The sequence below is a fragment of the Alligator mississippiensis genome, chromosome 6, assembly GCF_030867095.1.
Source record: "Alligator mississippiensis isolate rAllMis1 chromosome 6, rAllMis1, whole genome shotgun sequence".
Taxonomy (NCBI): domain Eukaryota; kingdom Metazoa; phylum Chordata; order Crocodylia; family Alligatoridae; genus Alligator; species Alligator mississippiensis.
The window spans coordinates 79,686,503-79,702,313 of NC_081829.1; the positions used below are offsets into that span (position 1 = coordinate 79,686,503).

General features: G+C 41.0%; 1 protein-coding gene across 6 annotated transcripts in view; it reads right to left on the reverse strand.

Annotated features, from left to right (window-relative positions):
- Positions 1-15,811, reverse strand: part of PTPRE (protein tyrosine phosphatase receptor type E) — a 247,570-nt gene that overhangs the window by 53,803 nt on the left and 177,956 nt on the right. For 4 of the 6 annotated variants that reach the window (XM_059730034.1, XM_059730032.1, XM_014611368.3 and 1 more), the window contains exons 5-7: positions 6,882-6,984; positions 6,529-6,602; positions 4,554-4,690 (exon numbers count right to left, since the gene is read on the reverse strand). In XM_059730034.1, coding sequence (XP_059586017.1) covers positions 4,554-4,690; positions 6,529-6,602; positions 6,882-6,984 — 314 coding nt within the window. Of the gene's footprint in view, positions 1-4,553; positions 4,691-6,528; positions 6,603-6,681; positions 6,784-6,881; positions 6,985-14,569; positions 14,674-15,811 lie in introns of those variants that run through there. The other 2 variants (XM_059730035.1, XM_006262586.4) reach the window with 2 other exon arrangements.

Consider the following 15,811-nt stretch of genomic DNA (forward strand, 5'->3'; position numbering starts at 1 on the left):
GACAAGACTCGTAAGAAGGCAGCTGACAGATCTGCGCCTGCTCCCTGCTTCTGAGAAGCCCTACTTCCTCTAGTAACACAACATTATTGGTGCCATCAGACTAGGGTTGCTTGTGGCCACATTTGCCAAATAAAACTGCTTAAGTGGGGGAGATGCTTGAATTGCAGAGGAGCATACAAGCAATATTATCTTTTCTACCTATCTCCACAAAGGAACAATGGGCACCTCCCCCCATCCAAAATATGCTCTCCAGTAGTATAACTAGCAGTGGGAAAGAGGGGGACCTGTCCTGGGCACTAACTTCAGAGGGACACCAGAATCGTCCCCACCCCATGTAGAGTCTATACCCTGGCAACACTACGGCATTGCTCTTGCAGCAGCAGCTGGGTGCCTGGACACTTCACTGCTGCTATAAAAGGAACAGCTGGAGTGGGCAGACCATGCTGCAGAGCAACAGGATTTTGAACTGCCACAAGTAAGACTCCTGTTCTTTTTACCTCTTCCTACACTATGCTCTTGGAATCCATACTGTTCTGGCACCCCCACCACCACCTCAACAAAGGGCACCAACTCTCCAGTGTCCTCTATCCTAGTCCTCGCACCCTATCCCAGTGCACATCATGAGGACGTACTAGAATCCTAGGAAAGGGATCTAAGGATGACAAATGTGTCATATACTCCCATCATATATGTACTCACTTATTCTGCAGGATCTAGTTTCCCTCTCTCTGAGCTGAACTGACGCTATCCCAGTGAAAATAAAACTTGAAACAATAAAAAAAAAAATACTAAAGTGAATGCTTCTACAGCACAATGCTCAGATATTCCAAACAACTGTGCTTTTATGAGGCCTTCACTTATTGAACAAGAGCAATACTCAGTGAGCTTGGGAAAAGAATGTGGAGAAAAAAATTGGGCCAAACTCAGCTGCTCAGTCACTTCTATTCTATCACTTCCTTCCTTCCTAATCATCTATATTTTTGTCTTTTGGAATAGTACCACATTTACTCATATTTAAGAAAACCCTGAATAAAAGATGACCCTCAATAATTACATTCTATATATGGAAAAATTATAAATGCTATACTTTTTCATGTATTAGATCTAATTATTGGAGGGTCACCTTTAATTCAAACCCCCCCACTGATGCAGGAGGGTAGTTGGGGGGGGAGGACAAGTAGGGAGGTCACGCAGCTTGCCCTCTGGTTATACCTGCCTTCTGCCTCCCCTCCCCCAGCACTGGTTCCTCCCCAGCCTCTCTACTTCTCCTCTCCCTCCTTTTCTTCGCCTTTCTGCTCCCCTTCCCTGAAGTCTCTGCTCCTCATTTCTCTCCCCTCTTACCCTTGCTCTACACCAGCAGGCTCTATCCATGCTGCAGCCTAAGGCACTGAACACAGCCCCAGCCCATCCCCTATAGCAGCCATGCTAGCTGCATACCACTGCTGCATGGCTGGGCTGGGGCCATGTCAGTGCTGCTGGGGTCATGCTCAGGCTGCAACATGGACAGAGCCCGCCTGTGCAGAGCAAGGGTACAGGGTGGGGGAAGAAGAGGGATACGCAGAGGAGCAGAGGCTGCATGGGGGGCAAATGGGTAGAAAAAGGCTGAAGAGAGCTGGTGGGGTGCAGGGGCTGGGAAGGTAGCAGCTATAGCTTGGGCCCAACCTCAGGTAGGGGCTGGAGCTACATCAGACACCTATGTCCCCCCCGCTGGCCCTTGTACTTTATTCTAAGACAAGAAGCTTCTCTGCATGTTTAATGGGGGGTGGTTGGAGGCCTCATCTTAGAATTGAGTAAATATGGTAATTATATGAAGAATTCCACAAACTCCAATGGGATTCCTCACATGCTGTAAGTGAAGTGTACATATAAATGTTTTCAAGATCAGGAGCTTACTGGAAAAAATGCCCTTGTCATCACTTGCATATACTTGCAAGAAGTGTAACATATTGCATCTACAAAGCATGAAGTACACTTTGTGCTGTATAAATACAAATCAAGGCTGGTGACAGAAATGTAAAAAATAAAACATATTAACAAATTATTTGTACTGAGAGTTTTTTTTTCCTGTTAGGAAAAAAAAAAAAAATCAAATGGACAAAAGCTATTTTTACTGTCTGAACAGAAAAATGAAATGCCTGCAGGGTAGGACTCTCCTACGCCCTTTCAGACCCCTATTTTAATTTTTAAAACTTGGTTAGATTGATACCAACATTAATAATGACAGTTAAAGAGTCTAAGCATCTTTAGTAAACATGAAAGTACACCAGGAACTTTTGGAGGTTCTCATTTATTGGTGAACATCCTCAAAAACCTTCCAGCCTTTTATCCTAGGCCCTATTATCTTTATTGCTGATTATACAGAGTATTCTTTGTTTAAATAAGGATCAATAAAGGCTGATGACAAGGTGAAAGGCTAATGGGAGCTATATGAAATTAAGTCCTGGTGAGATCACTAGTGCAAAAGAGTGGATGAGTGGTTCACCAGGCAGATGGACTATCTGTTTGTAAGCAACTCACTAAGAGGATTTTTTGGTTTTTGGGGGAGCGGAAGGTGTTTTTGATTCTCCAGTAAGATTCTGGACCTCTTTCATCTATGGTTTCTGTTAAGACAACACTGCAATCTTTTGAAAAAATTACACACAATTCTACTTTCCTTTTCAAGTTCAGTATGTTGTTATATGCTCTCAGGCTATAATTAAGAAGGGAAAACTTTCTAAATTAAAGTCTCTAATTTTTTTGAGCTCTAGTTTCTCAAACTAGCTCCTTTTCCTGCTAGTGTTGAAATGACAGTGTGTGTTTGCATAACGTATCATTTCCACTCTGGTTTTCAACTGTTTTCTTTCACCTACCCTTTGCCCCCTCCCATCATCCTCTGACACCACATGCAGAACAAGATCTAACAAAACAGCCTTCAATGCAAGCAACTATAAGCAACAGTGTTGTCATTACAGTGTTCAAAACCATCAGACAGAATTTAATGACCGTCCTCCACCATCCTCCTCATTGTTTTATGGTATTGCTTTGCACATGCACATTTGTTAACGTTTCCTTGACTACAACCGTCGGACTCAGAGTTTGCACACAGGCAAGATTTCCCATGCTGAGTACCCAACAGCAAAGTTCGTTTTAAATCAATTGCTATTTTCATCACTGACCACCTTGTGGAGAGTCATTAGTGAATTAAGCTACATTTTTCTTTTTTCAAAAAATTGTTAAACTACTTAGGCAAATGTCTCATTTTATAGTAATAATATTGTGGCTGTAGCAGCAAGAGAGATGTGCAGCTTAAACAAACTACAAAGTGACCAGCATGCTATAGATGTACAAATATTTTGCCAATTTTGAAGATCACTTAATACTACATTTTAGTCCTAGGGTACCACCCTAAACTATCTGATTAACATTTATGCATTCACTTAGATGAGCCTATATTTAATACCATAGCACATGGCTCTTTTCTGCTTATGACTACTGCAAGAAGTTGGTGGAAGCAAGGAGATGTAAAAAGGAGGGCATGGAAGTACTCCTGACACTGCAGAATGTTTCCCTCTTCAATGGGAGCTTACTAAGACCTATTATACAACGGTCAGGCAACTGAATCTGGGCAGCAAGCAGGTTCTCTTTTCTGGCCAAAGGGAATATCTCAGGGAAATATTCTACCAGCTGATAGAAATATCGTTTCTAAGGGCCTGAGTGAGAGGAACCAGCCCTGCTTACAGATGTCATATGGGTTAAGCACAGTCCTAAAGGGCATAATGCCACAAAATTTACAGTTTAGAAGGCCATATTCTCCATCCCTTTACCTAAAGCACTCCCCTGCAAAGCACAAACTATCGGATTTTCACAGACTGACATGCCGCAGTGATATTTAATAGATTTTCTTCTCCTCCAGACATTTTTTGGTAAGGGGCATCAAGACTTTAGGGTTTACGGTAGCAGATGCTGATAAAAAGAAACAGTTTAGCACTCCTTTATTGTCAGACAACAGATGCATACACTTTTCAGCACTAAAGGAAATAGATTTCAGAAGCAAAGGATGGGGAGGGGGGACCAGGGAGAAAGAGCTGGAGAGAGAGAGACCAAAACACCTCTTTGCTCAAATTCAGGAGAAAGCACAAATTAGAACCTGTCTGGTTGCTCCAGTATAGTACCTGCTGGATGTGTCCTTCAGGAAAAAACAACTGTATAATTTAACACATTGGAGATGTCTCTACAAGAGATGACCAGTACTAAAATAATTAGCTGTTAGAGGGGTGAGCAGAAAGGATGACAAGGACTTCTGCTATGTGGCTGTCATGGGGACAGGTGACTAACATTCCTCTACTTCTACTGGTGAGACCCCCCCAGCAAAGAGCAACTGGAAGCATTTTGTATGAAGGTGCATTAGTAAAGCTATGCAAAGAAGCTTTCACACCACCTGCCAAGAATTCCCCATCCTATGACAAACATCAATGCTGCATGCATTTAATTAAAAAAAACATTGCTCACATACATTTTTTATTTCCTTCTTCTTTTTTCTGAGTTCGAAAAAAAAAAAAAATCTGTCAACTTACATTAAATTCTTCCCGAAACAGCTTCCCATCATCTGCAGATCTTATCCTGATTTCTTCCTCCAGATTCTCCACTGGAATTGGGAAGTATTTCTTTGGGCCTGAGGGAGACCTGCTGAGCAGCATCACCCTTTGCTGCTCTGCAAAATCAGAAAAAATAAATGTTAAATATGTTTTCAAAATGAGGGCAGCAAGGCAGCCCATTAACCAAAATGTGCACAAATCACCTTTGTGAAGCATCTTGGAAGAAGGAACAGGAGGCATTTGTGAAAGGGAATCAAACTGGAGAGAGAGATTATTTCAGTAAACATGGAAAAATTGTCATTTCTCTGAACCAAGACTGAATTCAAAATAATATGAGCTTTGCTTCCTAATAGTAAACATGAGGGGTTTTGGCTCTTAGCAGATTAAAAACTCCATTTTTAGGAGCCCATCCCAGAGACCACAAGGATTGGAGGTAAAGATGTTTAAGATACAGAATATATGGAAAACATATATCCTCCAGCATGTGAAGATATAAAAATAGATTTCCATATATTTGTAAGTATTTGTTTGTTTCTAAAAAATGAGCCATAATTTGTCATGTGTCAGAAACCTTGCCCTGTTTAGAAGAACTATAATGGGGTGAATGTTTTGCTCTCAATAAACTGCTTTTATGGGTTAACAATGTTTGAAACAAATTCATAAGACAACTTGTTTGAAGAGTTATATCAACATCATTAATCAAAAGTATATGAAGCACCTGAAATTTCATTTAGTCTCTGTCCCAAAGTATCAGCCAAAACAGTATTTGCATCATGGAGACAAAAGTTTGTATTTAACAATATTTCCTTTTCTGAAAATATACCTTTTCACTTGAAACTCACTGTTGGGACCAATACTTTCTTCCAAAAACAGAAACCAAAAACTCTAGCCTCACCTTTGTGTAGCCAAAACAGATCAGTGTAGCTCAGTACAATTTCCTGCCACCCAGGGATTTCCTTATATCAGGAAAAGCCTTCAATACTGCACCTGCTGGCTTTACAGATACTATACAATGACTGAATATTAAGGTACAGTAGTCACAATACTGAATTTATTAACAGCGAAGCCAAACAATTTGAAATCATGGTAGAGGAAGCTTCCCTGCAGTAGTAGCTTTATGTGAAAGAAACTCTTCCTTAGATCTGGGGGAAGGCACAGTCCTTTAAAAAACCGTGGTGTATTCCGTATTCTTTCATTAATTAGCCATTCTTGCTGGGCAAGCATGTCTCCAATGCATTGGAAATTCCTGTCATTTTAACTTTTTTTTTAGCAAATGTGTGACGTTGAACAGGAAGTTGCATCAGTTGGGTTATATTTAGTACTGTGAGTATTCACCCCTACTTGCCACAGTTTTTTCAAAGTATCAACCCCCCTCCACCCATACACTTGCCATCTCTTAGCCCGTACTGTACTTGATAGCATAATGTTACAAACCTATTCTAACAATTCTTAATAAAAATGTTTGAAAATCTTTTAGTGAATAGTTTCAATTTCTGGACTATATTTAAAAAAAAAAATACTACTGACACTTTCTTATCCTTCTTATCTTTCTTTTACTCGTGGTCTGTTTATACAGGACGCTCTTTTTGCATGTAAATTTTGTTTTCTAAAACAAATGTTTCAATTGTTTTTCTTAATGTGAAAATCAGAGCCAGTAATTCAGCTATCCTAAGAAATCCTATATTCACGAGCCAGTTACAGAGAACTGGCATGGGAAAAGAGGAGGGAGGGGGGGCATCTGGTAAAGTTACAGCTTTAAGTTGCAAGTTGTTTTAAAACAATAGGAAGGCAGGCATTATTATTTCAATATGAGATTTTTTTTTCTGGAAAACCCAGCACAAAAATAAAAGATACAAGTAATCCCCAAAGTGTAAATAACCACATTTTTAACATTCAAAATTAAAGAATTCATATTTTTAAAACAAGTCATTCTAAAATGCAAATATTTCATTACCTTGCTCTTCTAAGATTCCATTTGGCATTTTTTTGTCACTGGTGTTCACAACTGCTTTCCTATGCTTCCTGAACCTTAAATACATAAACCAAATTAATTTGAATAATTGTATTAAAAGGCAACACATTTTCTTTGATACTGACTGATACAAACCATGTCATTCTGGAGAAACTGTTTCTGAACATCTTCAGGTGATAAAAGTTTTGGTTAACGATAAATTACAGCATGAAGCATCCTCCTCTAGGCTAAGCTGTTTCTGAGACTACAGCTCGCACGTAGAATACTTTCATTTCCTCATTAGATAACATTAAAACAGACCAAACTAGTCCTGTGCAGAGCACTTAAACACATACCTGCAAAAACAGCCAGTCAGAAGAATGAAAATGATGAACATAGTAAGCAGGATCAATGATGAAGTGAGTAGTTGCTGTTGTGAACTGTTCCCATCTGGAGGTCCTATTAAAATAAACTGAGTGAATTAAAATACACACTCGATTTGAAGTGCTGTAATAGATTGCTTATGACTAAAACAGATAAATTGTATATTCATGTCATAAAAACGCTATTTAAATGCATTGAACAGTTAATCTTTAACAAAAAGGCTCCCATTAAATACAAGTTTTGGGACTACATGCTGTATTCTGCCTGAATATCATCTTGCTGAACAACTTAAAAGGTACATTTTGGTAAACAAATGAAAGTCTAAAAAATTAATAAAAAGCCAAAAATCCAGAGAGGTGCTTTTCTAAAAACTTTTTTTTGCACTATAAAGCTGTTAGTTTTTTAGGAGGTCATTTATAATAATTCCTGAAAGCACTGCAAAGTTAAATTTAAAAAGTGCAAAAATCAAGTGGACAAGAACGTGGGTTTTTTTCTCCTGGTATATATTTAGTAGACTAAAATGTGTGATGCAGAATTTTATTAATTAATTAAATATATTGAAAGGCATCACACAATTATGCACAGTTTCTGCCTGGCTGCTTCACAAGGTAGTTGATTATTATTTTATAAAGCACATCAGGTTTAATGTACACAGGATCAGAACCTTAGGGGTTGAAATTTTTAGTGAAAGTAATGGAGTCATGTTGATTGAAATCAGGTGAAGATCTCAGTCAGAGAGTTACCCTTCCTCAGCAGAAGTTATCCAGTTATGTGGTAGGCCTAACCCACAACAGTGTGAAAGAAGGATGTTTCCTGCACAAAGACAGTCATGAATGAAAATCTATGAGCCAGCCACCTGACATCAACCAGACACAGCAGGGGCGAGCAATTATTTCAGGCAAAGGGTCACTTACTGAGTTTTGGCAAACCATTGAGGGCCGCGTGACAGGCAGCCAAGGGTAGATAAATATTAATTTTCTAAATTTTTTAGGGGCCCTGCGGGCTGGATAGAATGGCCTGGTGGGTTGCATCCAGCCCGCGGGCCGCATTTTGCCCACCCCTGAGACAGTTTCAGGGCTGTGCTGCTGCCAGTGTTGAATTTTTAAGTACGCTGATTAATTAAGTAGCAATGTTTTAACTGTAACATAATCACACTTACAGTTTCTCAGACTTCTGACAATTGCATGGTTTAGACCACGGTGGTTAACCTGCAGCACACATGCCACAAGTAACACATGCAGTCTCTGTGTCTGCCATGTGGCAGACCAGAGAAGGGACAGGCTGCACAGTGGTAGATGCAGCAAGGAGCAGAAAACAGTACAGCAGATTGGACAGGGAGTAGAAATCACAGCAGCAGGTCTGAAAGTGATATTTAGAGCAAAGATGACACCAGTGTTAATAGAGAGAGAAGATATGATATTTATTAGACAAGAAATTAGGACAAAATTGAGCATTCATGGCAGATGGGAACCCCCAGCATTCATGTTTTTGGGAACTGACATGCATACACACACACACATATATATATGTGTATATGTGTTTCACCCACCACACTGGAGGGGGTTGTGGGCCTCAGCATCCCACCTCCAGGATGTTGACATCTGATACCTAAGAGAGAGCCTCAGAGTGAACACTGCATCCTGACCAGATATATTTTGACTCTGATGACAGCCCTAGAATTTGGTAGATATATAGAATTGCTTGGTATTATTTATTTTCTGTTATCACTGTGTATCAATAAATTTGCCTATTATCAAATGGAAAGGTTGTAGTTGGTCTGAGGGTGGGTCCAGGGTGACTCCCCACCCCTCCCTCCTACACACCCCTGCAGCTTGGAGCTCTGGATACTGATGTGGAGGTTGGGAGCATGGCCACAAGTTCAATGAAAGGCATGATAGGAACCAAAAAAAGTTATATTACAAGTATTTTGTGTAATAACGTTGTCACTTATTCTTGGTTTTAGCATGCTATTAATTGAAGGAACATGTGGCCAGGTCACTACTTAAGATCTGATTAACCAATTAATCACATCTTAAGTATAATGTGCATCTGGGGCCTTAAGAACGTAGAACTGGAAAAGAACCCCTGAGTTATCAAAGTCCAGTCCCCTGCACTGAACCACAAATCAATTCCTTTAGAAACTTTAAAACTAAAAACAATCATCTCAGGGTAAAAATGCCTTTTCCAGAAACCATCCCCCAGCTGTATTCTGTTCCTAATTTCAGAGAACTAATATTAAAAACAAAACCAACCAAACAAGAACTAAAGCAGCACAAATAATAGGAAACATGTCTCATGATTTTGCATTCTCCTGTGCCCAGGCTCTTCTCCCAGAATTTTGCTGGCTTAATTTAACTGTAGGTTCTGAGAAATGTGAGGGCTGGTAGGTTCAAGTGAGACTATTTTTACCCATTTCTGACCCAAGCGGCAAGCCAAAATTAGCAGTTAGCATGATAGAGCCAAATATTTGATGCAAACCTGTGCATTTCCAAAGGATGTAAAAGTCTTATTCCTTTGAACAAAGGAAGAATCAACAAAGAGAAAACATAGTGGGCCACTTTCAGTCAGCTTGCAACCCAAAAGCACACTTTGCAGACTTTATCTCAAGATCATATTCCTTTCTAGCTCCTTCTCTCACTATTTTTTTTTCTTACTTTCTTTTAGAGATACACAAACTCCATAAAACTTCATTAGATTAAGTCCCTCCATGTGTGCCTGTTTTTTGGTCAGTGACTAGTATCAATATTCTGAATGGAAGCTTTTGTTGTTTCAATTATCTGATTTCATCATAGAGTTCAACTGGGAAAAATATTTATCCCAAATGAAGAGCAGTTAATTAGATTTACTGGTTTAAGTGACACTTAACCCAAATTAATGTAACAAAACCTTTGGACAAGGATATAAATCTGGCTGATGCAGCCTATTTAACATGTATGCAAGTTGCATACAACGGGCTAGAAAATGGGTAAAAACAACTCCCAGCATTTATATGCAGGAAGCCATTCTATTCCTGGACATGTAACCCCACATGTGTAGACAAGTATGTACCTGTGTACCTCGATATGAGCATCTTGGCAACAAAATGGAAAGGACATGGGGGGCTGCCCCATGCTTTAGCCCCAATAGCTGAGTGAATTGGACACTTACCTGGAAAGCTGAAGACTAGAACTTACCTGGAAGTTCTAGACTTGTTTGCTCAGAGACCTTTACCTTTGACTTCCCAGCACAGTGCTCTAAGCACCATGCCATAAGTTATGCATTACCCAAGCCCCTCTCCAGATTTCCTTTTGAAGCTTATTTCCTTTTAAAATACAGTCATTGGGAAAAACTGAAGGAGGAAAGGATAGACGTCTGTGGTGTAGCAGTTAGAGTGCTGTGCCGAGAAGACAGAGATGTAAGTTCAAATCCCCCCTGGTTTAAGGGTGGCTAGAACCTGAATCTGGGGCTTCCCAGAAAAGTGCCCTAAGCACTCAGTAACTGATGTAAGACAGGGGAGAGTCCTCCTCCACATAACATCCATTACACATGGCTTTAAAGCTGCCTACATATTTGGGCCATGCCCATACATATCCACGTTGCTGAGCATGTAAAAGATCAGTTCACAGACTACTGTACATATTTGGGTTACAAGTTGACTGGAAAATTAGAATTCCTACCTATGTGCAGGTGCCAAAAAGGCCATATAGACTAGATGACTAAAAATCTGTTATTTAGAATTCCACACCTTGAATGGCAGAGAGCTAGAAAAATGGCTCTAAATAAATTCCATTCTCAGTAGGTACCAAAACTTGAATGTTGTCATACTCCAATTGTTCTCAGCATCTGAAGCAACCCTTGGAGATATGTTTGCTCTACAGTTATGCAAGGCTCTCCCCTAAGTGTTCCCCCTAATCTGCTTTCTACCCACACACACAAAAGACCCCTCACTCGAATTCCACAGTGCTTTCAACCCAAGCTAGACATCGGAGCTGAAGTTATAGGCTACAACCCACATTGTCCTTCTACTTCGACTGGCAAAATGCCCACATTTCAGTGAGCCCACATTTAGGTAAATCGCTGAAGTACCAACACTCTGTCAGTCCTGTTCCACAATGGCACGTATGCCCAGGAGAAAAGACAAGCCCCACCCCTCCAATTTACTGGAGGATGGTCAGGCCTGAAATTTAAGTTAATTCTATTAAATTTGTCAGATGCATTATTCAATAAGTATCATGAGCTTCATGCTATCAGGGACAGTTTCCTGGCGAGCAGGCTGCTGCTCCATGCTCCACCTTAAGCCACTTTAAAGGATGGAAATTAATACCTACATGTACCTGTTAACCTATACATCTGTCCTAGCCCGTATAAAGCAGTGTATTTTGCTTTACATGAAAAATATTGTAAATGATTCCCTAGTCAAAACATAAAGAATAAAAAACTATATAAAAATATCATTCTAAGACTAAAATGTGTCTGCTCTCTGATATTAACATGTTTGTTTCAATATGGTCTTACTCCGTCAGCATAAAGACCTGTAATAGATGGTAGAGAATACATAGTCATGCAGTTAACTTCAAGGCATAATAAATGGTCTAGAAAGGAATTTACTACAGTGATTCCTTAGATTTCTCTCTGACACAAACTATTTGAGCCCAAGAACTAAACAGAAGGTGATGGAAAGACTGAGGAGCATTTTGATTATAATAGGTCATTGAATTATAATTTGAATTCTAAGGTCAGCATATTTTCATTGAATTGCATTTGATAGTATAAACTTTAATCTACCTTGAAGGTGCCTAGAGCAACTGACAGGACATTTTACTATAAATTGTCATTCAAATTATAGTAAAATCAATTAATTAATTATTAATCATTAATTACTGTTGCATAAGTAAAATAATAATAGCTTTGTCTTGTTTTCATGTTATGACATACTGTGGGATGTTTTCACTTCAGCCAATGAAAATGCTGACAGAGAACAGATCCATTTTTTGTAAAACAGAACTCAATTGTACTATCTGTGAGCAGGAAGCAAAAATACAGAAGAACCGTATGCCATCTATTCCTCCTTAAAAGTACTGCTTAATTATTTAAAAAAATTAAGTAAGTGGAACACTGAAATTCAACAAAACCTAACATATCCTTCCCATAGTGACTTGGGAAAGCTTCTACATTTCATCAAATTTTCAGACAGGCAGAACGAAAGCTGGGTCAAACTAAACTGTTAATAACCTTCAGCTCCTTCTGTGTAATCTTTTAAAATGGAGAGTTATTTGGCTTTGGAACAAGTAGTCTTTATTTTTTTGGATTAAAAAAGATTGAACAGTTCAACAGCTATTAAAAGTATGAGATAAGTGTATAATCCTATTAACTTGGGCTCTCCTTTATACAGGAAGACTTTTTTTTTGCCATATATGCATTTTTTTTCCCTATCAGACAACGATGTTAGTTTTTTCTACACATGGAGACATTAACATATATTAAATAATAAAAAGAGTACTTTGACATTAAAAAAATAATTTAGTCATACTACATATATATTACTTGTATAAATTAAATTAGGGATTAAATTAAGCTGTTGAAGATACGGTTTCTTTTATCCATATTGACTCAAAATTGTATTGAACTTAACTGTGACAATCCCTGAACAACTGCTTCTTCTCTAATTCTATTACAATGTTCTAGGAAGTGATACAAAATGATTAAACTACTTCTCTTTCCTAATTCCTATATTCATAAATATCCAAACAAATTTTAGTAAAGTCATTTTCTAACACTTCAGTTATAATATTAAGCAAGGGGAATGCAACATAGCTCATTTTCCAAAATAAGTAATGATAATCGGTTGACTATTTCAGCAAAGACATTCATTAGCAATTCTATGTTTAGATGCCCTAAAGCAAAACAACTGCTAAATTACTAATCTGGAAAATAGATTCTCCTTGATCCAAACTGTGCAGTGCGTCACCCTGGGGGGCTAGTATTAAGGTCTACCAGGGTGGTTTAGAGAGGCATTTTAGAGTTGTTCTCTAAAGTTTCAGCTTTGATTTAAAACAACAGGCTAGTCACTAGCTATTACAGTTAAAGAGAAAAAAAATTCAAAATATGATCCAAGTGACACCAACCTAAGTCTATCCGAGTCTGCAGACAGTCTGAAAGGCTACCTCTGAAGTGAACCCACTAAAATTATTTCAATGGGTGCACTGAAAAAATGAGTGTAAGGAAGGACAGACAATCCTTTATGAAGATTATGGCAGCATTCTCCAAAAACTGAGGTGAACCTTTCACAGCCACAAAAGACCAGATAGGCATTTATACCAAAAATGTATATACCATATTAACATAAATCATCATATATAGGCCATTGGTGCCACACAGTAGGGCTGCGTGACTGGTGCAGAAATATAGGGTAGGAAGGGTCCTCAAGGTTAGAGTTGACCCAATCATGACCCAAACTTTTAATGTTAACCCAAGTGACCTCAATCACCTTCAAATCCAGACACAGTTTTTCAGAAACTCCAGAAACTTACATTCCAAAAAACCCCCCACATGAACCAACCACGCACGCTAACATAAACACCCTTTATCATATTTGACTGTTCTTAATCATTCTTCTCTCCATTACTTCTGCTTTCTCATCATCCCTCACCATATCATTTCTAGATTATAATATATCCTAGTTTTTTATATGTTCTTGCCCTAACTCTATATGTCCTTTTATTTGTTAAGACAATTTGGTACAGCTTAAAACAGAATAACATTTCCCCAAGGAGCTTTCAACCCCAAAACAATCTAAACATATTTTAAAGGGAATGTGGCTCATTTATGAGTTCATGTTAATGCCTGGGATGGTGAATCCTTAAGGTGTGTTTAAAAGAATAGCCTAGCTCCTAAGCTGGGGAGACAAGTTTTCAGTAGAGGGCACTGGGGCTAGGAGCTAGTGCTGACTGTTCCAGCAAAGTCTAGAATGTTCATAGCAGGATGGAAATAGATCTGGGACTCACAGACTTTCATGTCCATGTACAGTAGGAACCCCATTTAGGACACAATGGGTGTGTCTACACAAGACAATTTACTGCGCACTAATCTAATGCACAGTAAGGCATCATTGTCTATATATGCACAGGAATTATTGCACAGTAGATTAAGTTGAAGTGCCATTTGCTAGTACCCACAGATACAGTTTGTGGCAAGGAGCGACGTCAGGGTTGCTGTGCTCTCCCCTGTCACCTCCTTTACTGTGCCAAGCTTTGGACCTGCACCCTCCTATTCTCGCCCACCACGACTTTGATTGTATATAAGTTCTTTATAGGGAGGCTACCTTTCTTTTGCTTGGCTACAGTTCTCCTGCTTCTAGTGCTCTGTGTACCCAAGCCTTGTGGGCTATGCGTGTACAACACTGTCTTGGCCTACACCCCTCTGGCCCTCGGGCCCTCCGTGGCCCTGTCTCTCACAGGGCTCTTCTCTGGAGCTGGGGTCTGTACACCCTGAACTCTGTGCCCTCACTGGGGCTGGGTTCCTCACTCTACCGTGAGTCCCCTACGAGGCCTCCTCCATCCCCTTATAGCCTCACCCAAACCACCGGTGTAATCAATAGCAAATACAAACAACAACCTAAACACAAGCCTCTTAGCTATAATGTAAACATAAGCCGCCTGGCTATAACAATGCTCAGGCCTACCGGGTTTTCTCTCCTACCGCGGTGACCAATGCTGGTCTGGCATTCAGGTTTTTCTCGCTTCTGGCAGGGAGCTCCTTCTTCCTTAGCTGCTGGTCAGGGAACTGCCTCTGGCCTCCTGCCTGTGCTTTATATAGGGGCCAGGCCCTGCCCCTTTCTTCAGCTGGCTAAGCAGATGTAAGCCATTAGCTCCCTTTGGTTGCCTCAGCAACTGGCACCTGAAGGGTTATCTCAGCACCTTTAGTAGCAGGCACCCTAGTGTCCTGCTACACAGTTAATAGAAAAGAGCACTTTAAATAAATGCACTGAAGTGAGTGTGTCAATGCTGACAAGGAGCAAATGCTGTCTGGCTAAGTCCCAAGCCCCAGGGGGCAGAGGGAGCTGTCCTGGCTCCAGAGGCAGCTCCCTCCTAGTCCCAGAGATTGGGGCTGGCCCCAAACCTGGGGGCCAAGCTCTGCACGGCTGGAAGGGAGCTGCCCCTGGAGCTGGGATAGCTCCTCACACTCTCTGGAGCTCAGAGCCAGCCCAGATCTCTGCACAGATGGGAAGGAGCTCCCCCGGAGTCAGGACAGCTCTCCCTGCTCCTGGGACTCAAGGGAAGCTCTGACCTCCATGCAGCTGGAAGGAGGTGCAGTCGCCGCCAGCATGGAGCTGATGCCGGAGCTGTGGAGACTGGCACAGCAGTTTACAGCCTGCCCGCTGCTTGCTGCAGCTGCCCAGAGCTCAGGCTGGCTACAAACAGCTGCACTGGGCTCCAGAGCCCAGTCACCAGCTCTGTGCCAGGAGCAGGGGAGAGACCGGGGCTGCACTGCCTCAGGCCCCTCCCCAACTGCCCACTCTGACACCTGGGTACACGCACCAGTATGGAGCTGATGCCTGGGCTCCGGAGCCCAACGCAGCTGTTTGGAACTTCCTGGCTGCAGCCGGCCCCGGCTCTGGGTAGCTACTGCCAGCCAGGAGCCTGGGCTGCTCCCAGCAGGTAGCTGGGATGCTGCAAGCCCTGCTGGGAGCAGCCTGGGCTCCAGCAGCTACCCAGAGCTGAGGTAGCTGTTGACAGCCACAGAGCCAGGGCTGGGGGCAGGGGATTTGGGTGGGGGGGCGAGGGGCAGCAGGACTGAGGGGCACAGGGAAGCAGGGCATCCTGCCATGTAGCCCCGCCCTCATTTTGGTTTTCTGGTGTGCCGGTACTCCGGCACCTTCCAAGTTAGGCACTGTGGTGTTTTTGGCACACCAGCCAAAAAACGT